Source organism: Helicoverpa zea, chromosome 18 (assembly GCF_022581195.2).
Source record: "Helicoverpa zea isolate HzStark_Cry1AcR chromosome 18, ilHelZeax1.1, whole genome shotgun sequence".
NCBI lineage: Eukaryota > Metazoa > Arthropoda > Insecta > Lepidoptera > Noctuidae > Helicoverpa > Helicoverpa zea.
The window spans coordinates 2,928,331-2,954,705 of record NC_061469.1 but is presented as its reverse complement, the minus strand read 5'-3'; the positions used below and the strand labels follow the sequence as shown (position 1 = coordinate 2,954,705).

Sequence of the window (26,375 nt, the reverse complement as noted above, 5' to 3'; positions counted from 1 at the left end):
CTATAATTAATAAATAGTAAAATACCTAATGGATTTGTAGTACGAAAAGTTTTAGCCCATAGGTAGAATAATTAATCACAATAATAACATTCATCAGGGATGTAGTGGTCATAAATAGACATAATACCGCAGCTGACACCAGAAAAAAATGAAGCTTGGTAAAGATATCATATATTTTTTGCGCATGATGAAGTGCCTTGGTAAAGATGAATTGGTATGTAAACCACAGTTAACACAATTCTTATTTAACACAAAATGTGTAATTTCCCACGGCCATTCCACTTCTGCAAGTAGCTTGAAATCGTCACGAGTCAAAAACTTATCGATGTCTATAATGACTACCATTTTGCAGAACATTACACTGAAAAAGAAAAAAAAACAACACTATATTGACAACCTTTGGGGGAGGCCTTTGCCCAGCAGTGGGACAAGTTAATTAAAAAAAATATTGACAACCTCAGAGTATTAAATAATAACGAAAAAGTATAACTCTGACGTCGTAGTACCTGCAGCCGTATAGTATAAACCCATATTTTCTGACGTGGTATTTTTATAAGTTTAATAAAAAGTATTCATCACATTATGGAATAAGGACAAACAACAAAACAAAGAAACAAGCTCAAAAGGAACCCTAATTTCATGTAATGGTGGTTGTAATATCTATGATAACGAGTACTATAATAGAGTTTAGGAAGCTGGAAGTATGTTTATGACTTAAAATTCGTAATTGTTTTAGTTAAAGCTCATTAATTCGAAGGGGGCATTCAAATATTGTCGTAAACCCATACATAGTTTATCAGTAAAATTACAGGCGCACGTCATTTTCCGCGTAAGAGACGAATAATTCGATTACAAAATAATATCTATCTCCTCGTCTCTTCTGATTTATCTTTTATTTCTCTTCTAAATAAAACACTGAGCCACTGCAGCAGCGTGAACGAATGTAAAATGAATGAATGATGAATATTGTAATGGATTCATGAACTCTTCTACAGTTCTTAAAAAGTGTTTAGTAGTGTTGCTGTGGCTTGTATGTCACCAAATATAGAGATTGCGTTACTGTTACATCACTGCAACGGGCCCAAATTGTCATGCCTGATATCGTTATAGTTGTACTTTAAGACTGAATGGAGATATAATTGCGCCACTTTCTTTGTAGGTGCACCTTCTTTGGCCTTTTATTTGACCATCGATTAGTTTTTACAAAACGTTCTATGGCCTTCTATACAACTAACTTTTGCTGGGCTTCCAATCGATCGTATGATTTCTTATAGCACAATGTACCTATTCAATCATATTTTGATTAGGCTCTTAATCTGACATGCAAATGTTATTTATCCGCACCCAAAGGTCAAACCAGAGGTCAAAGGGTAATCTGCAATAAATATGACTTATTTACATAAGTATAGAATTTAAGACCTACCAATGTTGTAATTTAAAAATAGCATTTTATCCTGATCTTGAAGATTAAACTACAAAACGCTCTGACGATCTTAACCATGGAGAACAAAATGACTAGCGGAGATGTCATCACGCAAAATCTCCTGAGGAAGAGGCGCGCTAAAATGCGGATGTTCGGGGTACAAGGATCGTTACCTTACACATCTTCTATGGACACCGCACATTCTTTGAGATCCAATCTTGAGACCAATCTTTGACATCTTGGTTTTGGTTTGACAAGTTTCTAGATATTAAGTAATCTATGGTTCTAGTAACTGATCACGCCTTCCGTGCAACCGCACCTACAAGAAGACGCCTGAAATACCTTCCTCATGCATCTCCGCTTTATTTCCTGCCTCTGTGATCTAAACGAACAATGTCCAAGTTTTTTGCTAAGACTTTTTATATTTATGATTCCGTGAATATACTTACGTAGTTCTTTATGCTACCTTCGTAGAACCACCTGCTTTGAAGCTCTGAACATCCGTAAAGCATACATAACTTCTATATAGATATTTATGTATTCAAATGGATTATGAACGTTATTGTAGATCTCACTTTGACGATAGAAAGATGTGTGCAACTGTTTAACCCGTTGTGTGTACGTAAATACACGGAAAAATGAGATTGTTATTTTTTGTGACTTTGCTTGGATTTTCTTGTTTTTGCAATGAAGTATTCGGTAAGTCCGATTTTTTTATTTGTTTTAGGAATAGGTGAGTAACTAGTTTTCCTGTTGATGTAGGTAATGAACATAAAATATAATTTCAAGTAGAATTAGGTACCTATATGTAGTATGTTTCCCTTTTTAAGTTGTATTTGATTTTCTCAAATGGAAGTCCTTGTAGTTTCGTTGTGTGGAAATCCTAGACATCAATTTATTTAGAAATAAGTTTTTCGGTTAGATTTTAGAACTAGGTGATAACTTTGTTTATCGCAGTCATATTTAGGTTTTAAGCATTGATATGTCTAAAAATCTGTTCGATAGTGACAGAGACCTAACTACCATTTTAATCAAACTAATCTATCTAACAGAGGTTCGCTGTTCCATAAATCGGTTCTGAAATCTTCACTACTTACTGCTGCCAATCTTAGAAAGGGGTTAAAGATTATTGTCATAAATCATTAATTATTATGATTAAGATAAGAATTTACAGTAATATCATGCGATTAAAATTTCATTACGTGAACTAGTTATGACGTATTTCGTCTTGTCTTTTGTTTATAATGTTAAGAACGTGTGATTCTGTGGTAGGTACATACCTACCTAACACATTTCGTAACGGAACTGTATCTAATTTGGCTAGCATCTAACATCTTCAGCAATCCGGTTACTAGTAGATAATCATTTTTTACGAGCCCAAATAGTCACGATCAGAGTTTTTGTATTTTACTTTAAGACACTTCTAGTAAAGCATTCGTATGAACCACAAACTTATAAATTGATCACTAGAATTAAATAAAACATGTGAGGTAGTCTAGACTAGAAGATATTTCTTACCCGATTGCGGCAAGTTTTCCCTCGACGTGAGTAAAGGGACAGCTACTTTTGTAAACGTAGTTATAAAGTGATTGAAAGAGAGATCCGTCTCCAGATCATGTAAACATCCTCAACATTTGCATACAATGGTTTATCTGTCAGTCTATCAAAAAGTTATTATATTTACTGTCTAAGAATTGCGAGGCCAATAGCCTAATGCCCGTGACTACCATAGGTTACGTGTAGGTGGACTACATCTTCAAAAACGAGGGGACAAAAAACTGAAAATATTAATAACTTAGATACCTACATATGTACAAATATTGACAGCTTGAATGATGTAAGGATGTTTGTAAACTGAAGCGTAGCGAAGCTAACCAATAACACTGCACAAAATCTGTTAAAATAAATCTTGATCCTTTTCTCGTAACCACAACTTTGTTCGATATGTATAGGGGAAATTATTTACATAGATATTTACAATACATATTTACAATAAAAATCAATATGTATAGGTGATGTGTATTCTATGTATGTATTTACCTAATAGTGAAGAATATAACACGGATCTATTTACAGATGTTCTAACCACGGCAGCAATTTAAATTGTTATTTACTTTTTGCCTGTAACATCTGTGCGTTATTTATTATTGAAATAACAGTCTAATGAATAATCGTATCTTCTATGCTACTTCATCTTCATAATCACACTTTTTATTGTCTCACTGCTGGGCACCGGCCTCTTCTCATACAGAGAAAAAATTTGCGTTAATCACCACGCTTCCTCAAGGTGAATTAGCGATTTCAGCTCTAAAGTCCAGGTTTCCTCAAGATATTTTCCTTTTCTCACTCATTGCTGTCCAAGATATCCCTTTGCTCTCAAGTTTAGCTAGATACTTTTTAACCCAACCTCTTTGGTCATAACTTCTGCCATTTAATTAAAATGCTGCCAATTTCAGGAGTGCACATATCAAACCTGAGTGGCTCATGTTTCCGATGCCTCTGTCACGTGGCCGGGTGTGACATGACGAGGGGCTGCAGTGATGGGTACTGCGGTCCGTTCTTCATATCCAGGGTGTACTGGGTAGATGCGGGGAAGATAACCTTACCTGATGATGATCCGGAGAGGCAAGAAGGTAACACTACTTTTTCAGAGGATTTTATTGAGTAATGTCAGTTGTAGCAGTTTTAATATCTAGGTATACTGAAACTGCGCCCTTTTTATGTAGATACAGTACTTTAACTTATAGGTAACCCATGCATTACATGCATGCGCAGTACAGTTTTGATTTTGTATAAGGACTTTAGACAAATGAAGCTTCTCGACAAAGTCTTTACAAATAAATGCGCAATTAGTCAACAAAAGCTAACTTCGGAAATGTAGAACTAAGAGCTGACCTCCCAATGATCACGTGTTTTTTGTTTTCAGCTTTTGAAGACTGTGCCAGAGACTACCACTGCTCAATCAGAATCATTGAGAGCTACATGGCGAAGTTCGGAAAGGTAAGTTTCAACAATAGACTACAGCTACTACAGCTTTTCCAAAAAGCAATGACGGTTCGCAAGTTCTACAACTGCATACCGAGCACTCGCTAAAACCATCATCTCCCGAGCCTTTTCCTAACTATGTTGGGGTTGGCTTCCGTTCTCACCGGATGCAGCTAAGTACCAGTGTTCTAGCCACTACCTATATGACCTCCGCAACCCAGTTACTCGGGCAACCCAATACCCCTTGCTAAGGCTGGTTGTTCGACTTACTGGCTTCTGATTACCCGTAACGACCATAGATGTTCAAATGACATCCGGGACCTGCAGTTTATCATGTCCTCCGAAACACTCACTGAAACCTTAACATGGTTATACTATACTGGTTGAAACTTCCGAAAGGCGAAGAACTTCTAACTTTTTCAAAAGCATTTTAATTTCAAACCTTACTTCATGTCGTTCCAGGACTGCAACCACGACGGCGTAACGGACTGCTTCGATTACATGATGATCAACTACCACGGCGGGCGCGGCTGCTCCAAGCCGCTGTTCCTCACGCAGTCAGGCAGGAGGTGGCTCAAGTCTTACCTTGAATGTCGCTTTTGAACTGGGCCTTTTATGCAACTAGTTGTTTCTTGCGGATTCACCTGCGCAACTGGGAAACTACTTCTTGTTAGATTTCCAAATACAATGTAACTAATGTCATATCAGGATAGTGTAGCTTTCTCATCAGTGAATTTTTGAAATCGATCGATAGTTTCGGATAATGTACAAAAACAGTATCTTCTGCTGGCCCGTAAATGTTCGAGTTTACTGAGAAATCCAAAATCTATATTGAAAGGGTCTTCACGGGTATTGTGCCATATAACTTTCTTGAACGATACCTCATAATTTATGTTTAACCGACTTCTATTTAAAGGAGGAGGTTCACACTTGTTTTTTATATACTCTGATATACTTTCAAACTATAAAAAAATAAGATTTTATATCGTAATATTAACTTTATTGTAAAAAATACATAACGTCAGTCAATTAATGCTTATTTACTGTACTAATCATGCTAAATATAAAAACGTAAATTATAATAAAAGTATTGTACTTAAACTAAATTATTTCTTAGTTAATATATTTACATACAATAAACATTTAGATTTTTTTATTTTCATTCATATTCGCTGCCTCGCTCCGTATAAAATTAAGAGTATTTGAAAATAAGTAGATTTAATTCGTGCTACTTTTTAAATTATATTTTAACTTAGGTGTACTTAGTCCAGTGCATTATTATTCTAGTAGGATACTTAATAATATGTTTTTAAAGAAGTGGGATTCATAGCCTCATTCGTCATCGATCTACAGTAGTCGAAACAATTAATTTTTTTTCAGAGTATGAAGAAAAAAACTAATTTAAAGCAAATTATTGGAGAATCAGTCATTCGCAGCTCTAAAAAACACAAATGTAACTTAACGAATATAAATGTACCATGATTAACAATTTTTTTTTTACCGTATGCTGTTGTACACCTCCATATTATCAAAGCAAGTTAAAACTATTTTTCTGAGCTTTTCTAAAGTAAACCTTAAACGCTAGAACTGAAAGTCAACTATGCGAATGACACCAGAGGGGCGGGGGACTGCCAGTCTTCTGTGTCCAACTCATCATCAGATTCTTCTTGGAATCGAACCTTGAAAACAAACAATGAACATATAATTATTATTACAAAAATATACCTAATAGTTTATAGTCCAGAAGTCCTAGCTGCAAAATACCTACTGCTTTGTCATAGTTCTAGCAATAAGACCCTCTGAATGCATGAATTGAAAACGATGGAGAACCAGCATGCAATTCAATATTCTATATAGTCAGCAATTTTCTTTTCAGTTTTAAGCGGTGGCTACGGCAAGTCTCTTTTTAAGAACATTTATGAGCACTGTACTGTTCTCTGCTTATCATTATTATTCGTTCAATTCCTATCAAAGAGAATGTGACATTTGTGTTTATTTCGGTGTTTCAGATAGGAATTACCGACTTCATCCTGATTTATGAAAAGACGCGTCCAAATGTTGTTTTTAACATATTTTGCAAAATAATTAAGTATCATTTAAAATAAATGCCACATTATTAGAGAAACTCACCCAAGGAGCTAAGCGTTTGTTGTCGGATCCCAGCGAGCTGCCTTGATTGAGATTCGCCTGCCATTCCTGAAAGCAAGCGCCGATATCATGAGTGCACTTCCTGCGCCCACGCGTAAGTAACATAATGTATATCTATGATACGATACGATGACACTCGGATAATACTATCAAGTAGGAATATAATTTTTTTCTCGGGGGGAAATCCTCATGCGACTTCCTCTGCCAAGTAGGTACCTATTCTAAGTATATGACTGAGTAAGTTTGTTCATCACTTTTGTATTAATTAAAGAAACATCTTCACAGGGTGGTACCTTAATGTCCCTAGGGTATATTTGGCGTCTTGTCCGTCGTCAGTTTAAAGATGCAGATGAAATTAAACGAAAATTACAGCACGACTACAATATCTAATAAAATTTATATTTTTTTTACCCATATTTATACCCATATTCTTAGAAATAAATGTTCCTTTCTTTCTTTCTACCTACATAGTTGGTACATTACTCCAACAGTTAACATTGGCTGACTTGATTAAGTTGAACATCGCTAAAATCCCAGATAAAACGTATCCTAGTAGAAGAATAAAGTACTCTCTTTGTCCGAGTAAGTTCCCTTCAAAAAGTTCATTATTTGTTAAATTTACCTGATAAGCATCATTAAAAGCATGTGCAAGTGACAGCGCGAGAGCTCTCGCATGCTTCCTCCTGGTGCATACAAAGACATGCACCACGTGGTTCTCAGCCGACCCTCCCGCCGGCTTCCCTTCTACCACAGCGAAGACACGAGCGTTCGCTGCGTCTGCTGAGCAGTACGAGATCCTGGAAGATGAAGAATTGAACTTATTGTTTAGATCTTAACGACTGTGTTGGCAATGGGCCCTTTTTGGACTTGGCCCCTGGAATCTGGTATTAATCTGACAGGTCGGCTAAATCGGTCGGTAAGGATCGCAAGAAATGTGCAAAGCTGTCTGCCAACTTTCGCCAGTTGGAGCAAGCACTTTAAGAAATAATCTGCCATTTCGCTCAGTCTACAGCATGATGCGTTCAAAATCTGCTGGCAAAGTTTTGATAAGCATGATAAAGATCGAAGGATGATCCAGGATAGAAAATGGTATTGTGATCAATCTATTAAGTCTCTATGTAGAAATAAAACTAGTCATCTGTGGCTTAGTTCTATGTACTGGGATAACAAGAACAAGCCTACGGAAGCACCAGCTGCCTATTTATTTTCCTACATATATGTACCTATTTCAAATGTCTCATTTTATTGCGCGTTTTATGTCGCCTGGTTTACTTGAACCCGAGATAACATAAAACCGCAGGCTAGAATTCTAAAAAGATCCTGTGCACAAACATTGCAACGGAAAATGTGTTCATAATGGAAAAATCCGACTTCCTCTGATGCACTTAGAAGCCAACGACTTTGTTTTCACTTAACCATTATTAATTATTGCATCCATTTATATTAATATAACATAACAAGTGTTGATAATATAATGTTTGTTGTCAATGTCTTATTAATTAATTATTTTTGTCTAGATAATTTTGTAGGTCAGACGTGAAGTATTAATCTTTGGTTGATCAATTGTTTTTCTTCCCGTACCAGGCACGGATCACTCCAAGAGGTCCGGTTCAAGTTATCATATCATCACCCTGTCTGTCTGTCTTATCCTGATTTATTTGTGGTTGGCGTTCGTTCTTTACTTTAAGTCAAATAAAGATAATTAAAACATTATCATCCTATTCCTCGTCACCTCTTTCTAAACTTTTAGTCAATACATAGATTCTCTTGTTTTTTTCGTATGTTGTGAATTTTATATTCTTGCTCAATATTAACCAATTCAAAACGACCAATTATAATTAGAATTTCGCTACCTAAACGTTTTCAACAAAATGTTTATCAACGGGACCTATTTTTAACCTGTACCTACTTACGTAATAAGGTACTCCCAATATTATTAGGAAATTATTTATTTTAAATCGTATTGCAGGTAATGGTTATAATGAGCCAAATTTACCTGTAAATGGAGACGCTGATAACATTTTCCTGGGAGTCGTAGTCACTCACGACGATGCCTCTTGCGCTTATGTTCAAGTTGACCCGCTGCAGTTTCTTGTTTATTACTGTGGACAATCAAATTAGTATCATTGAATTATTATTTTTCTGGATAAGATCTATTGTTAAGTAACCTTCTTAATCTGAGTTGATCTCAGACACTTCATGTTCTGCATACTAAGTACGAACTTTGTTTATAATCTGTGTTTAGGTTAAGACCTAATCAGTCCGGGATATTTAACTGATTGATACATTTACGTTGCAGGAAAAAATACCAATATAAATAAAAACTAAACTACAAACCCAAAACCACAAGCAGTTATGCAGTAATGGTAATCAAGGAAATCACGTTACAGTAACTGAACAAACGACAAAATTAGGAAGTTAATACAACAAAATATAAATATTGACAGAAACATAAATTATCGAAAACATTACAATTCAGTAGGACCCTATGACCCTAGTTCGCGTTGTATTCTTGACCGGAATATTCGAAGCGGCGATATCTCGGACTGTGCTATTAATATAAATAAGGCAATAAATCAATGAGATGATATAACATTATATTATGATGTGACCGCAAAAACCTTTGTAACCTCATCCCGGGAGCTTCATTCACAGCTCCTAGGCATTGCGTAGGTATCTCAATTTATTGCAGAACTTATCTCTCTTTGAGTACTTCCTTAATCCTGTCTTCTACTGCAGGCATTGTGTTAGTGCAAACTTAACTTAAACTTTCGGAATGAAGCCGATTCTTAAATACGAACTATTATATACTAACAGTATTTGTTCTCAGACAAAAATCATCAAACCTCCACATCTATTGACATTGGAAGCTCTTCTGGTTCTAAATGTTACAACAATTCTAGCAGTTAGATTACAGAAGTTCTGTTTATTATCTATTGGATTCTAATGGGTACTCAGCTGCATCCGGTTGAACGGGAAGCCGACCCCAACATTGTTGGGAAAAGGCTCGGGAGATGATGATTATGATGGATTCTAAGGGATCTGTTTATTTTGATACACCTCACGTTTCAAAAGTCAAAGGCGAGGATAAGTTAATCTACATACATTTAGCAGAATGCAGAGCAGATCTGACAGCAAGCGCAGTGGCGGGGGCAGAGGCTGCACGTTCCACCGGCGCCGTGCCAGCGTACCGGACGTCCATTTCACCGGAGCTGGCATCACGGGTTTCTCGCCACCAGCCTTCGTCTTCACACTCCGCTAGAGCCCACTCCTCACATAGCTCTGGAAACAAATATATAGACATTGGAACCCACAAGGTTTAAATTGATACCTTACTGAACCCTTTTCAGAACTTACTTACTAATTAACAAAGGGGACAAGCTCTGTCTAAAATCATTATGCTCTGGTACGAGGAAAAGTGCGATGGTTCTAATTAATAAATATGGGGATATCGCATAGTGATTTTTTGTGCTTACTGCTTCTTAAATATACATCCAGTTTATTACAAACTGGGTTGGTCACAGGATGCATCCCTGTGGTAGCCCGTATGAGGTCATTATAAAAGGCGATCCACAAATCCTTAATTTTCTAAGTATATGTATTAAGGTCATATAGTACCATAAAGTAGCTAAAACCTAAATTACATTACCTAATAGAATAAAAATCATCAATAGAATAATCTTCAGTACACAGACCTCAGAATTCAGTACATTAACATAATCAAAAGCTTTCCTTAATTCCTCCCAAAATACAATATTTACCTCAAAACATGTTTTTTCACACCATTCAACTTTTGTGTAACGTTTACTACAGATAAACATATCTAATTAAATAATAACGTGTTTTCAATCTGCAACAGCAGAGATAAACAAAAGAAGAAACTTACGATTCTTATTATAACATTTCTCCAGCTTGATACGAGCGCATAAAAAGGGCGTTGTCACCATTTTATAATTTATTTATACTCGATAATTTCGCTACAGTAACTGGACCTATAGTTCGGCCATTCAGAGAATGCGTTCCTGACACGTCGCGATTGAACTGACGACGTAACTACATTCATTGATTATTGATATAATAATGTTGTTTTAATGCTCCTCAATTGTTAAAACGGTAAACAACCAGCAAAAATATTTTTATCGTAACTGCAACGCCATTGCAAAGTTACGTCGTCAGTTCAATCGCGACGTGTCAGGAACGCATTCTCTGAATGGCCGAACTATAGCAATTTTCTTAGCTTAGATTCATTAGCTTATTACAGGCTCGGCTGGTTTCGTAAACGGTCGCTAGTAAATCGATCAGGCAAATTGCTCCGAATCTTGATGGCTGACACTCGCAATTTAATGTGCCATTTCATTTATGACGGATAATAAAACCAGGAAGGCTTGAATGATTTCGGTTTGCCTAAATTGGATTTATTGTTGCTGTGTGTCGAAAATACTGCAAGAAAAGCACAGGCAGTGCTAAGAGCTAACTCTACCAATAAACTCTAATTTTAAAATGTGCAGATGCCTCCCTAAAAATAGGTACTTATACCCAATTAATTCCTGGCTGGCCTATACTTCGGTTAATGAATACGCATTGCCATCCAGCGTGGCAATGCAGCCAGCCTTTTGGGCACGATCCCCGCTGACAGCGATGCGGATAAGGTTTTTGATGCTTAGTTTTTTTTTTTTTGTAAATGCGTATGTAGTTTAGGTAGGATAATTATGTAGGTTTTTTACTAGGATAGTTTTTTTTTATATTTTAATTGTAAAAATAATTAATGTAATAGATTAAATAAATGTCAAAGGTACTAATTCCTTCTACATATACGTGAAGAAAGCTCGTAAGAAAAACTGGTTGCTGAAATGAATACTATCTTACTGTGACCGGTAGATTTCTTGTCTAAACTATGATTAAAAGAGGAAATCGCCCATCGATCGCTTTTCCAATTAGATCTAGATTAAACGCGATAGAAACTGATTACTTATAGATATTAAAAATGGCGACGGGCATACGTTAAAGAAAATTTGCGTAACAGCTTTTCTCATTTGATGAAGACCGAGCTTCGAGCTCTTAGCATATTAACCTAGTATCCAGTGATTAAGTCAAACATGATAATTACTAGGTAAACCTAATTTACGAGGGTGAGTACGAGAAGAAACACAAAAGCCTTAAAAAAGCTTTAAAGGGAAACCTAACCTATCAATTAAAAGTCTCGAGTCATCGCCCTCTCAACAAGAATCTTACGCAACAACAACACGCACCAAGAACAGCTTATTCATCAACAACAACAAATCAAGCTTTACCAAACAACCCTTTATTTACGAAATTCTAATCCAAACTGCGTCACAAGGCCGCCGGAGACGCAAAACAATCATCACAAAATGGCGACTATCACTATCAGACAGCTATTTTAGTGATATCAGCCTTCATCTAGGCCAGACGGGCTGTATCGATAGCGAACTAGGCCATAGGTCAGTTATTAGGCGCAATAAGTTGAACAAAACCACGCACCGATGCGTACGCGCTTTGATAAAGTCATGATGCGCTTCAGAAACTGGTTTGAACCGGGTCAGTGGCGTGTTAAATGTGTAAAGGAAATTAATTTGTGATTGCATTGCGTTGAGTGCAGCTGACAGATGAAAGAAGCCTTGCGCGCAAAAAGGTTTTCTTTCGTGTTGAAGGGAGATGTTGCAAAAGGATCACGAGAGCTAAGGTTACGAATAGCGTAGTTCTTTCTACTTCTAACGATCAATTTGCCAAAAGCTCCATGTTCTGATTTGTTATGCCGTCTGTCTAAAATCAAATTAGAGATATTATACTACACCTACAAGTCTTATAACAAATATTACACTAGGTACTACATTTCGCTTCTCTCCGAAGTTGAACGGAAGAGTTTTCACTTCGGTTTTTCTTTTACATAGTTTAGACCGTGTTTAGCGCATTAATTGGGTACTTTTCAATACCTTCACCATTGGAATAAGTACTAAACTTTATCACTAGCTTATGTAAAAACGAGTAACGCCGACGGCAGAAGCCAGTCGCTAATAAAGCTCTATAAAAATAATGAATCGCTTTTCCAGCTTTCACGTTTAGTTTTTGCGCAGTTCGCTTTGGGCTAGATAGTGCAACGCTTTAGCAGGAATGCCGGCCGCACCGTTTAGTTGCTTGCTCTGCTCACTCCATTCGATGTCAGCCTTTCATCCAATTAATAATTTATCACTTAACTAGAAATATTGCGATGCAACTTTTTAATAAAAAGATATATTGGTCAAGGCTACGTTGCGTTTAATTAGTTCCGTGCCGCGTGTAACACACTTAATTTTATCTGCGTTTAAAGCTCTACTTTTTTTCGTAATCTTTTGGGAATATAATGCAATTAACATACCTATTTGTCACGTTCTTATTACAATATGATTTAACAAAATTAATCATGAAGTTAGAGGGAAACGATAAATATTTACTACTAGGAAAATAATAACTGTAACTAGGAAAGTAATACATAATATGGTTTTACGATGCATTCCAAATTTTAGGTAGGTACAGGAAAATACCGACCGATAGATTTTTTCCCTAATCTAAACATTTCAATATCATCATCTTCATAGTTTATAGAAAATAGATAAGTGTGCTTCATTTCAATCAAAAAACTCGCATCCACCTTTATTTTTTTTTGTGTGTGTTTATTTACTATTTGGTACATTTTTTCAGCGGCTTTCAGTGGCGTTGCACGCAGTACAGACCTACAGTGTTAATTCTACAGGCTTTATCACAACGGAGTCTCTTAATCTATACTTATTAGAATATCAGGATAACTTATTGTATTATCCTGAGATGAATTGAACTTATCATTGATAAAAATGTGTTTAAAACGAAATACACAGATACTGAAGGGCTGTCTTATGAAGGCCCGATTGATATTTTTATAAACGGGTAAAACCATTGTTACTTTAAACTCTGACAGATAAATTTAAATACTTTAAAATACAGGAAATCTATCCCCTTGGATCGGGGAAATAAACAGTTCAGTTTCATTATTTTTGAAAATCGATTCGTATCAGTTCATAGCACGGATGTGGGGCGGGGCTTCCAGTAGAATTTTCAACTTAACTAAACAAAGCTAGTCAATTGAAATGATATCTCTATGGAAGTAAGATAAGGTTCTCTTTGTCGCTCATTTCCTGATAGACGCGGCGAACATCAAAGGATGCAGCTGACGCGTAATATGCTGATAACTTGAACTTTCACCGAGACAGTTAATTACAACCCTCATTAGTTACTATACTTACCTACTTCTAATTAGTATAGTAGTTAGTACGACGTGAAAGACAAACAATGGGTAAGTATATGTGAAGTCAGATAAAAAGTACTTTCCAATCCTTCCCGTTACACTAGCCCTTTAAAAAAGAAAACTAGTCTTCGTTCGTAAGGCGAGCTCTAATCACCTATCACTTCACCATACATTACTGCATTCATATAAAACGCCATTCTACGACCGTACCTACAATACAATGTATGTGTAAAATGGAGACTGCAAGGCAGCAACTTTTTTTCCTAGTCGGCCATTTAAGGCTCAGCGAGAGCTCCTAATTCCAAAGTAATTAGAGAAACTTGCCCCGGAGATGGGCCCTGGCCTTTTATGATGTTAGATACTCCGTACTCGGAACCTTTAATGAAGACGTAAAAAGGTGAACACCGATGACTGGAAAATAAAATGTGAACGCAACTTGACGTTCGCAATATGAAAATTGGCGCGCAAGCGTTTTTGTTATTTGAATAAAGAAAAGTGTGGTATGATTTTCCGATCGTCGTTGGTTTTTGATTTTAGTTAATTTGATATTTCTCGTAATTAAGAGTTATTATTATCTTTTAGATACGATCTAGGTACTTACATAAAAATCTAGTTTATTGAACCTTAAGTAATTTTTGGATTTAATAAAAAAAAACTGAAAAATAATCTTATTAAATTAGCAGGGGTTATTATTCATATTTATACTAAAGCAAAAAACCGTTACCCATTCAATTAAATCTTAATGATTTCCTAAAACAATAAAATATAAACAAATAAATTGTACTCACTTTTATGTTTGGAATGAGTTTTCCACATTTTTCTTAAAAGCATAGTCATTTTGCACGAATTAATTCCAAATACAAAACGCAGAAAAAAAACTGAATAAAAAAGTATAATATTATTTGAATTTAGAATATGAGGGCGACTTTTCCCGCGCGTGGTCCCAGTCGCACTGCACTGTTTACTTGTGGAGCACGTGCAATCTCGGGACCAACCCTTTGCTGAATGATGCGTAAATGTACGCGACGCAACACTCGGTACTCTGATCTTGTCATGATGCACACTGGGCCAGCTTTTATGATTTGTGGACATCTAATTTTTCTATAAAATATATCTAATATCTAATAAAATATACCTACTATTGACCCCTGCAGCATATCAATAGCTACAGCACTTTACTACTGGTGCAAGGCTACACCACTTCCACGGCAGTTCCAAACAGTGCTTGGCTGGTCACTATGAATTATTGAGCATATGAATTATTCTATTCACACATCTAAGTAAAATTTTCAGTTTCAATTGAAAACCAGCGTCAGGCGTTAGTTCTGAAATAGGCTTATTTGGCACACTTTCTTCTTTTATGTACTTTTTCCCTATTTCTGTTTGTCTGTTCTGCCATTTTTTTTCATTCATTTTAATGTCCACCTTTTCTCTAAATTCACACCACTGTGCATCGAGATCAACGTGTTTATAATCCATTTAATTTTATGAATGTTATGTTTCCCTTTATCACATCTTTTACTGCTCTAGTATCTAGGCAGTTACTTACGTCGGTCTATAAAACTGAAGTTAGCAATTGCTACATGATTTGTCAGACTTTTATAGTGTCATCGTAAATCTTACGAATAAAAGTTATTACTTTAGGGTAGGTACTGTATCAGTATAATAGTTCTACTATAAATATTTAATTGCAAAGAAAATACCTCGGTAAACTTTGTTGCAGTGTTTAGGTATTTATCTTTAAAAAAAAAACAACTCCTATCACTATGATTCATATTAGAATTTTAATAGCTTGAACTGGTGCACTGAGCTTCTGGTTCGATTCTTGGTCTGACTGAACTGAGCGGTCCAGATCTAAGAGTAAAATAGATCCAGGGGTCTGAGGTCTTGGCATTTTTTTAATTAGCACTTAGCGGTCCAGAGTCTGAAAATTAGGTGGGGTACCTACATTTGACATCCGACTGAAAACTTCCCCTAATATTCCTACGATAAATAAGATAGGTTGTAGGGATGTACATACGTTTGTTATATTTCCTAGATTTTTTGGTTGTTTTGTTATATAATATTTAACGTAGACAATTACGGAAAGTAGGTAGGGTACCAATCATTCAGTGTTGGTAATGTGGCTTAGGGCACAGTTTAAATGTATGTAGAGATTAGGGCTTTGGTATATATACTATACAGCTATGTATGTGTAGGTATGGCTATCTACTGAGTCGGTTATTTCATTAATGGTTTTATGTTACGTTTATTGGAAATGCATGACCGCGATTAATACCATTTAAAGTTAAATAGGTTATTGTTTTTTATTTACCTACTAAGTATTATTTTATTGTTGGTTTTCAATTGAATGAGTTTATTACCGACTTTGAGTAGCAAGCATTTTAGACCCGAGTACCATTGTAGGTAGGTATATATAGGTACCTCAACATATTTATATTTTAGGTAGGTGCTAGCTGTTTGCCCGCGGTTCCACCCTCGTCCCCGGAGCAACTTCTTTCCATACCCGGATAAAATATAGCCTATGTTTACCGGGGATAACGTAGCTTCCCAAAAGCGAAATAATTTTTCAAATCGGAGCAGTAGTTTTGGACCCTATTCATTTCAAACAAACAAACAATCAATTCTTTCCTCTTTAGGATATTAGTATAATATACAAGTACCCAAGTAGCGTCATTATTTGCTCCGAAAGCCTTAAGGCCTAAGTAATTCCGCTAATGCACATTACAGCAGTTTGTCTGACGCAAACTCGTGCATTCGTCGATCATGGCTGATGCAATTTAGAAGCTTTTGCACTCACAACCGGCCTGCCAATACCGTCGCACCCTACTACACTTTTTTGCTGGAAAACCATAATTACGGTGAGTGAGTGTAGCCATAATCATACGAAGGTACAATCAGCAACGTAGTTCTAGACTAGCCCAACCGTCTCGATGATAGGTGTCGAGGTGGTCATCTGGCTTTTTCGGGACCTAGCCCGCCCATCAGCGATGGAGTGGAGTATTCACTGGGTAGTAACATTGGCCCATATCTCCAGATGTATTCGGTAGTACCATAAACAGTAGATAAAATGATAAAATTGAACATTCAAATGTCAAAATGCAAATGCTGTATTCATCGACTTTTATAGGTACAGAGATATTCTCTGTTCTCCTCCAGATTATTTTTTATTGTAGGTAGTAGGGACACTTTTCTGAAGGACATCTTTGCGTTGATTTATTTTGTAATTTTGATTGTGTTTATGGCCTTTTGTTGCTGACTGTAGATTGTTTGTCCTGCCAAACATAAATAATTATGCACGCATGTTAACTTACGTTGAACCTTTAATAAGTTGCTTCTAGGAAAATGCACTTTAAAGTTTTAAAAAATCTCGTACTTGTACCTACTCAATGTCAACCTAAGGAAAACGTTATCCAAAGGGCCAGTTGCTTTATAGAACGGCTGTTTCAAAGTTTTCGACCTGCGACAATAGAACATAGCATTGGGTTAAAGTTCTTACACAAATATACTTCTGCTTAAAAACAGTTTTATGATCTAGTGTTAAAGGTTGTTTTTATGAAAAAGCTGTATTATATCAACATTTAAAAGTGATTACGTTTTATTGTTGTAACTAGGATACCCAGCGCCATCTATCCCACTTGACACGAACTACTATATAGTACACTATTTTGTTTATCGTAGCTTTATCGAAGGAATTATTTTTATTTCCTATCATTTTTTATCAAATTTTATCAAATTAAATCTTTATGGAAATTAAAGTAATATTAATAGTATTTTCAACATGGATATAGTCTTTTTCATAGCGCAGTGGCTAGATTCTCTTCTCGAGAAGTGAAAGCTTGCTCTGGATTCATGAAACTACTAAAGCGATTTCCAGCTTCAGAATATCTTCAGCTTTATCAAATTAAAATAGAACATGGACTCATCATCTGCCTAGCCTTTTCCCAACTATGCTGGGCTCGGCTTCCAGTCTAATTGGATGCAACTGAGTACCAGTGTGTTAATAGAACATGGACTTGTAAAACATTATTTTTTAAGGGAAATTTTCAAAAAAGAACTCAAATAATTTATATTTAATAATATTTATTAAACACAATAAAATGGCAATAACAAAACATTAATTCCTATTGGTGTTGTAATTGAGGAACAATTTGATGCTAATTTGATTTGAAATAATAAATGTAGATACATTTAACATTTTCTATTTCAATGTAAAAGTGCCAATAGATACAATGAGTATAGAAATTACATTCAGTACAAACTTATCAAATTCATCATCACATTGGTTTCACATAATTGTGACTATCATGAAATGCGAGTTCATTTCTCCTTATTTAAAAATATAAGTATCAAGATATGGTGCATCCATTCATTCCTGCACTGTGAATGCAATAGGCTTTAGACCCTGTAATCAAAGCCCCATGTTAGATAAACTTCACCACTGACTGACAAACTTAGCTTAGCATACTTATAGGAATATTTTCTATACACATCACACAATGGAAAGGAAAATTCATCAACATGAGCCGCTGCGTACAGTGCCATAGACAATACTTATCAATACATTTCATAAAATGATTGCCAACTCTTGCAATTAATTTGTAACATTATCATATAAAATTTACCTATAATATGTTACAATACTAATAATATTTGGTGTACTCATTGATTATAATATTTATTGCCAGCTAATAAAAAATAAGTCAATAACTGCAATAATTATTCAAATATTTAGAAATATATCTTAATATTTAAATAAAACAGTCATAGAGCCTATAATTATTACTATATTGCTTTTGTCTCACAGATACAACCTAACATGTAACATTAAAAATAAGGAATCGGAACTCAAAATACTAATATCTTTTTAATGTGGTTAAATAGGACTAACTACAGGCGTAAATTTTCTATAGGATCTTCTTATATTAATAGTTGTATTTACATGTCCACCTTTACCTAACATTACTTGGCCATTCCATTTAAACAATTTTTGTGATTTATTGACATAAATGTATAATATGTACAGTATTGAAATATTTAATAACAGCAATTTGTGAAATTAGAAGGAAATGTCTCTCTTTCGATTAATACATTATTAGAAATATTATGCAATAATTTCGTAACTGAATACTTTATTATCAAATCAAGTAACTACAAAATAATATTTTTTAATTATTATTATATCTTTTTTTACATCAATGTTTACTAATAATAGCCTATGAAAACACTGGCTTATTTTTCAAAATTAATTTCATAACCATATTGATTCTTGTTAGAAAGTGAAAGTCACTCGCAAAACCAAAATAATTGTGGTTGAATATTTTTAAATGTTGTCAAAATTAAATTAGGGTAATTCAGAACGTGGTACTTAAAAATACAATAGCAGAATAAAACCGTATCTGCCCAACAAAATCTGTCTATATCTCTGTGTGGACAATCAATATCAACCCTCTTATTTAAATAACTTATTATTTGACAGTGATTAGTATTTATTCAGACTATTTGTATATTATGTGTGAGGCAACTAGCCATTGAAAGCCATTTCTTTATACAAATGTTATAAAAAAATTAAGTCATGCTATGCATACAGGCTAAATTACAACTTAAAACAAAACAAAGTAGGAGTCCTAACTTATCCTGCATGCGTAGAATGCACAGTAATTCTTGATAACTTTAAACTAGTTCTAACTTTATCAAAAACTTCCTAAGACTATGACTGCGTCATTATGCCATTTATGAATAAATGCTAAATAAGGCATATGATAACATCATAAGAATACCCTTAACAATACAAGCTGCTATTATTGTTTCTAGCATTTTATATATTAATTTCATTTATTTATAATTTATGTAGTAATATTATTATAAGTAAGGGCAGCTATTTCATAACAATATTAATTGAACACTATTATTTTGTGCAATTGTACATTTTTATTTAGTTTGTTTTCTCATAATTGAAATGACACATCCAACATTTGTAAGAGAAGCTTGCCCTTTATTGTGAGCGCCATACACCTTGTACAGTTAAGGCAGCTAATATATAAAGTATCTCTCAATAGACATAATATATAAATTTGATAAATAAACTCAACATTACCATAATGTTATGTTTTCTCTTATCATGTCCGGATGACATAACAATAGATGCTTAATACAATAACTTAAGTTTCACAATTATTGCACATGCATTTCAAGTATTGTATAATTGTCTCCATATGTCTTAGTTTAGTTACATAAACATTATAATATCATCACATTTAACGTCTTACCTACAAATACTAGAATATATTAATGTAGCTTACAACTAAAGCTAGTCACTTCACTTCTTTCTTAATAGTCACAGTCTTATCTGTTTGCTTGGCTGGAGGTTTGGCCGTAGATCATTTCTTCTTTCTGTCCTGTGTACACTTAGGGCAGTACCATTTACCTTTAGGCTTGATTTTAAGGTCAACACAGGCAAAGTGGAACCACTCAATAGGACAGTCAGGGTTATCACAACCTATCATCTCTCCGTATGACACTTGATGACACAGGCAATAGGTCGGCTCGTTAGGATCGACAGGCATGTCCAGAACGTCACTTGGATGTGCCATGCCACCAACTGAATCCAAATCTGCATTTTCTTCTTGTTCTTTAGATGCATTGGCAGTGGCAGTTGCACCCTTGCGAACCGCCTTTTTCTTGGCGGCCGACCTGCCAGACGCGACGGCGTCGTCCTCGCTGGACGCTCCAGCGCGCTTCTTTTTACCTGTTGTAGCTGTGGTCTTGTCGTTCATCTTGTTCTTCTTCCTGCCCTTCTTGACGGTCGCAGCGTTGGGTTCCTGGTCGGCGGCAGCCTGCTGCGCCGCACGTGCGCTCATTACTTTCTCCTGTATCTCAGATTCGAACCGCGCGAGGTCAGAGTCAAGGCGACGTATGTGCTTGTCAACCAACTCATATGTCTGTATCGCGAGTTGCACTTTATCGTCTCCGTACTCCTTAGCTTTATTGAAAAGGCCTTGTATTGTATTTACCTTTTCTTTCTTGGTCTCCTCGTCCATTTTCGGAATATTTGGTAACAACTCGTCAGCCATAAGGTCGATTGTCCTCATTAGTCCGTGGGCACGGTCGTCTAGATCACGCATTAATTTAAAATTTCTCTGTAATTCTATAGGAAGATGCTGAAGACTATCCAAATAATGCTCTAAATAAAGTGCAGAAGTCATTTTGCAATATTTTGTAACTATGCGAAAATGAAAGTGCGATACACCGTAAATAACACTTACTGTTACACTGTTATATTAACACTAAAATTACTACAATTACTCTCGGTACTTAGTCATGTAGTTACGCAGAATAATTTCATTTATTCTAACATAGAAAAACCCAGGAAAAACTTAAAATTCGTGATAAGCACTTTACAATTTCGTTCAAGCTCAAACAAGCGAATATAAGTGTTGCCAATTGTATAAAGATTATTTGAAAAGTTACTTTCTCACATAGCAACGAATTTTAACTCTTTTATATCGTTCAATTGAATGGCTCATGCCGCTTTTAATTGTTAATGTAATCCTATTGATAATTCCTTAATTCTTTGGATTATATAACCATATAATACAAAATATTTCATAAGAAAAACCACAGATTTTTCCATTAGAACTTTACAAATTAGGTTTTTTTCTTGGCAGCACTATACGTTCACGCGCGTAACTAGCTTCGTTCAGGAATACAGGTGTTGTTTCACAAAATTTAATAAAAAGTTAAATATTTCAGTGATCAGTTCATTCGGTGTAAAAAATAATATTTTTTAGAAGAAGGTACAGGTGTTTATGAACATTAGAAACATGTATGAAAATTGTATTCTAAAAAAAATCATCAATTCATCATCCCACTTGACCACCGTAGTGGTGTGTCAAGTGCGAGCCACCGTGTCGTGCATAGATGTAGATTATTAAGGCATTCAATAAGTCTTATTTTAATGCTTTTTATGTGAGAAAAGAAAATGTACTGGTTTCCTTAACTTCGCTATAGATATTTGTTTCTTGATTTTGATCATAGAAAATTTAAAAAAATCTCAAAATATCTTAGATGTTGTTGTTTACATTTGCGCTTGATAAATAATACAAGGCATATCACGCATTATCAACCTATCAAACAGAAGTGGGATCTTATATCTATGGTGTCCCGTTGTTGGCACTCCACTACATGCCACTACACTTGGTATGGTTGCCCTACTAAATGGTTTGCCGCACAAAATCGCATCCATCGCATCGCGATACGTACCGCATCTCTTCGTATCGCAGTTTTGTGTGGGAGCTGGGAGCCCTTACTTCTGCTAAGATATCCTCTACTCCTTACCAGCATATGCCCCACCTTTTTAATTTCAGACAAAAATATTGCGTTATTCCGATATGCGAGGTATACCGATTGCCCTTATGTAAGAACCTAGATTGGGCTCGCTAGTATTTTTTAATGCAGAAAGGTTTTATATTCAAATGTTTCTCGACTAACTTTTTTTTGAATGAATTTTACAGTATGATGTTAGATTCTCATAATGATGAATAAGTATAAGCTCTATTACTTGTTTCATCAAAATCCGTTCAACCATTTAGTAACACACGCATCCACAAAGTCACCTTAATAAAGTGTGTGCAAGAATGTGACATTACATTATGTGCAATACTTTCGACACAAATACCAATCCATGTTTTTTTAGGTAAAAAATAAAACAACACATTATTTAACTTATACTGTATTAGCAAATAAACAATTTATAAAATATAATTCTTATTACACAATGACGTTGTAGTCCAGGATACGAAGCACATAGCTCGACACCATCATTGGTTACCACATAACTACGAGCTGCTTTAGTTCCTCAAGATTCCTGTCACATTGTAACCAATAACTGACGTCGTATTTGTGGACTAATCAGCGATTACAACAATTTGCTTTCCATTTTAATATTAAAAATTATAAACATTTAAGAAAAAATGCAAATAAATAATTAGCAATTGCCATCGACGGCAACATAAAGAGGCGCTCGTATTTCTACATAATATAAAACATGCTTTATCATTTCCTTACAGCTATAATTACATCTCTTACTACTTTATCGTGACCGTTACGTACATTACACTACTATTCTACATGCTGCTCATATTGATTATTACGCAACCAAAGTAGACGTTTCCGAGTTCCATAGCGTAGTATAAATTATATCTGGATTAAATACAAGATACACCTGAATTCATATCATCGATTACTCAAGAGACAAGACTTGTTATTTACAAAAATGGCGGGTTCAATAACTTACAAAACGTTTAAATTATCAGGTAGAAACTATTTTCATTATACAGGAATAATTTAGGATGGTTTTTAATTATAAAATTAGGATATCCTATAAGTATTTTAATTAGAGTCAAAACAAAGCAAACGCAAGAATGTTCACTTTACTATTTTATAAAAATCATAAGACAAGGTACATACACAAATGAATTTGTAAACTTATGCCTAGCTAGGTACAACACTACATATTTAGAAAATTTGGTACACATTCGTTGCTCATTTTAACATTAAAACGTATGGAACAGTCGCGTGGGAACAGTGAGCAACTAAACACTTCGGAATGTATATGTTAGGGAATACAAGTAGCTCACACAGAATATCATATTGTATAGAGAGAGATAGTTGAAAGAAAACTTTGAGATTCCTTTCTTACCTAAAATTACGATACGATACAAGAAACAAATTCCAATATAATTTTCCACTATCTGGTGGTACAAAATGTATAAAATGGAAGTAAGTCGTATTATTTTGAGGAAAATATACAATCGATATATGTAATTGGCACTACATACGCAGGTCACATATTATATGAAATTACAAAAAACATTTTATTATACTTTAGACATTGCAATCTTACATATAGGGATAGGCATCTTACTTTTCCACCTAACAAACGTGCCTAATGGAAATAATTCTTCATAAGTAATATTAGAGGACATTCATTTATATGATTACTAGACAGAACATTCTCATTAAATCATAATGACGCACCTTATTGTTTGAATACAAAACATCGACTAGCAACTTCATAATTCTGTTTAAAGCATTTTTCATTTTCAAAATTCATAAATAAACATATATGTAGAATCTCAAACGTAATTTCACAACCGTTTACAAAACGGGTTTGGAAGGTCAAGGAAAATATTCAAATTGACTAACAAGCAATAAGCACCATGCGTTGTGCTAAGGTGGGCCTCGTCTCAGTCAAACTGCAGCAGTGAAACCATTACTCAAAGGACCGCTACATATTGTCAACGTAACTAAACTCCATTCTGCCACCATTCTTTTTATAAGGAAGAGTAAATTTTATAGTACTACTATCTATCTATCCATTTCTCGTCACTACCGTTATAATCAATATTGCGTATATATATTTTTGGTTTTACATTATGAAACATATATTTACGTCTGTCCGTACTCTCCCTAAGACTAGCCAATAAACTTTCATCTGATATATTTTAAACACGACTTTATGCATATTATATGGATCAAACGACATTCCGTGCAATGCACCATGTTTTATTTATAATATCGACCTGTGACCTAATAGCCTATACTATATACGTAGGATACAGTAAAAATGGAACAAACATAGATATGAGAGATACTTCCCTTGAAGAGAGAAATACATCGATCGAGGTTTATATGAAGACATCCGTAAACGTCATTTACAGTACGTCCAGAATAACCTAACGATCCTGAAGTTAGTGTAGAAGCACAGTAGGAAAATATTGTACTAATCAATTCTACTGCAAAGCCAAACAGCTGACTTTAGACTCGTTAACTTATTTGGGACGCGTGTTGACTCGACAGTGGCAAATATCACAATAACGACGTCTGGACTGGGTCGGGTTAGACGAGCGTCTCGTACTTGTCGAGCACGTGCGCGTGCGCGTTGTCGTCGCCGTGCGAGCGCGAGCGCGGGCGCGGCGCGGGCTCGGCGGCGCGGGCACGCGGCTTCTTGTCGTGCCCGCACGTGCACGCCACCGACGCCTGCCGCTTCAGTGTATGTGCCCGGCCGCCCGCCCACTGCGGGTCCAGCGACTCGCTGCGCGCGTAGGCGCCGCGCGCGCGCCGCCCCATCGTCGCGTGCGAGAACGTGGCGCCGCCGCTGTCCGACGCCGGCCGCACCGACTCACTGCGCATGCACACGTTCCCGCCCGCCCGACGAAACGAATCCAAAACCCTCTCCTCGATCTCCTCTATATCCTTCTTCTTCACGAGCCAGATTTCCTCCGAACCTCTAGTGAAGTAACTCGATCCCTTGCTCACCGAATACTTGTCCTTCGTTTTAAATTTACATGTCTTAAAATTATTCTGAGTATTTACATCGTCGTTGGTCTTGTGGACGTCCCTGGAGCGAGCGGGGTCGGGCGAGGCGACGTTACGGAACGCGGTGCCGTGAGAAGGGAACTGATCGGGTATCTTAGCGCCGAGGCTGGGCGAGCGGATCGTGACATCGACAGGGGGTGGCATCGGCTTGAACTCGGGTTTTATAATCTTTTGTGGTTCAGGGCGGGGCTTGTCACCGTCAGCGGGAGCATCCCCGCGCTGCCAGCGTGCCGGGGCGGCGCTGCGCGTGAGGCTCTGTTGTCGCTCCAGCACGGTGGGCGGACGCTCGGCCGCGCTCAATTCAAAGTGCACGTTATCCTTAAAAGGAGTGGCAGGCGGTGGCAGGTCTTCCCTACTATTGTCGGACCCCAGCCGCTCGGTGCGCGGTCGACCCCTCACAGACCCAGGTCGCGATAAGCGCCCAGTAGTCCCACTAGCGTCTTCAGCCGCCTTCTCAAACTTCTTTATCTTGTCACCGACTCCGTTCGACTCTTCCGCCTTTTCAACGACCTTTTCTACGTCATTATCAACTTTTTCCTCTTCGGCCTTCGCAGGCTCAATGTTCTCCACTGGACGCTCAATCTCTGTCGTCGCTATAGACAGCTTTTCTAGTTTAACCGGGCCTTCTTTGGCGACCGGAGACTCTCGCCAGGGTGTGCGTGGTACATTGTTTGCGTCGTCAACCTTTTGAAGTGGCGCTGGCTTGTTGTCTATTGCTGGTGGAGATATGACGTCTCCTCGCGGCGGTGTGGGCCTCCTGGACGGGGGTGAGGTAACGCCGCTTAAAGGATTCGGAGCACCTCGCACTGGTGGAGACTTCACCAGTGGCGAGTTGACAGGGGGCGGCGACTTGACTGGAGGAGATTTGACTGGTGGAGACTTAACAGGTTGAGTTTTGTTGACCGGCGGAGACGTGACTGGCGGAGACTTGACCGGCGGAGACGTGACAGGTGGAGACTTGACCGGCGGTGACGTGACTGGCGGTGAAGTGACAGGTGGAGACTTGACCACCGGCGGGGACTTGACGGAAGTGTTGTCGGCGCGACGCGGGGGAGATGGCGGCCGTTGGCCCGAAGAATTGCGCGACTTTTGCGCTTCAATGTCGCGGCTGAGGAAGGAAGAGTTGCGTACATAGCATGTATCATCGGAGCGGGTGGGCGGCTG

At 36.7% G+C, this 26,375-nt stretch overlaps 4 protein-coding genes across 4 annotated transcripts; 1 reads left to right on the top strand and 3 right to left on the bottom strand.

Annotated features, from left to right (window-relative positions):
• Window positions 1-1,880: 1,880 nt before the first annotated feature.
• On the top strand, window positions 1,881-5,894 carry LOC124639076 (lysozyme-like). Its single transcript, XM_047176301.1, has 4 exons — window positions 1,881-2,122; window positions 3,880-4,056; window positions 4,350-4,423; window positions 4,871-5,894. The coding sequence occupies exons 1-4, from the start codon at window positions 2,062-2,064 to the stop codon at window positions 5,009-5,011; spliced, it is 453 nt and encodes a 150-aa protein (XP_047032257.1). The 5' UTR covers window positions 1,881-2,061; the 3' UTR covers window positions 5,012-5,894.
• On the bottom strand, window positions 5,392-14,844 carry LOC124639075 (low density lipoprotein receptor adapter protein 1-like). The gene is made up of 6 exons (XM_047176300.1): window positions 14,621-14,844; window positions 9,662-9,838; window positions 8,553-8,658; window positions 7,179-7,353; window positions 6,539-6,604; window positions 5,392-6,087 (listed from the first exon to the last, which is right to left on the bottom strand). The coding sequence occupies exons 1-6, from the start codon at window positions 14,667-14,669 to the stop codon at window positions 6,007-6,009; spliced, it is 654 nt and encodes a 217-aa protein (XP_047032256.1). The 5' UTR covers window positions 14,670-14,844; the 3' UTR covers window positions 5,392-6,006.
• A 3,054-nt stretch (window positions 14,845-17,898) lies between these two features.
• On the bottom strand, window positions 17,899-21,274 carry LOC124638981 (inhibitor of growth protein 5). Its single transcript, XM_047176163.1, has one exon. It carries the CDS (start codon window positions 21,035-21,037, stop codon window positions 20,213-20,215), a length of 825 nt encoding a protein of 274 aa, XP_047032119.1. The 5' UTR covers window positions 21,038-21,274; the 3' UTR covers window positions 17,899-20,212.
• Window positions 21,275-24,731: 3,457 nt separating this feature from the next.
• LOC124639104 (fibrous sheath CABYR-binding protein-like) lies at window positions 24,732-26,349 on the bottom strand. Its single transcript, XM_047176333.1, has 2 exons — window positions 26,343-26,349; window positions 24,732-26,305 (listed from the first exon to the last, which is right to left on the bottom strand). Exons 1-2 carry the CDS (start codon window positions 26,347-26,349, stop codon window positions 24,732-24,734), a joined length of 1,581 nt encoding a protein of 526 aa, XP_047032289.1.
• Window positions 26,350-26,375: the final 26 nt, after the last annotated feature.

Excerpts from the sequence above, each read along its gene's own strand:
- LOC124639075 (XM_047176300.1), bottom strand. The coding sequence starts at position 14,669 with ATGACTATGCTTTTAAGAAAAATGTGGAAAACTCATTCCAAACATAAA. Across the intron at positions 7,354-8,552 it reads ATCAGCGTCTCCATTTACAG|GATCTCGTACTGCTCAGCAG; the intron begins GTAAATTTGGCT and ends TTCATCTTCCAG. Across the intron at positions 6,088-6,538 it reads ACAAACGCTTAGCTCCTTGG|GTTCGATTCCAAGAAGAATC; the intron begins GTGAGTTTCTCT and ends TTTGTTTTCAAG.
- LOC124639076 (XM_047176301.1), top strand. The coding sequence starts at position 2,062 with ATGAGATTGTTATTTTTTGTGACTTTGCTTGGATTTTCTTGTTTTTGC. Across the intron at positions 2,123-3,879 it reads TTTTTGCAATGAAGTATTCG|GAGTGCACATATCAAACCTG; the intron begins GTAAGTCCGATT and ends TGCCAATTTCAG. Across the intron at positions 4,057-4,349 it reads TGATCCGGAGAGGCAAGAAG|CTTTTGAAGACTGTGCCAGA; the intron begins GTAACACTACTT and ends TTTTGTTTTCAG.
- LOC124638981 (XM_047176163.1), bottom strand. The coding sequence starts at position 21,037 with ATGACTTCTGCACTTTATTTAGAGCATTATTTGGATAGTCTTCAGCAT.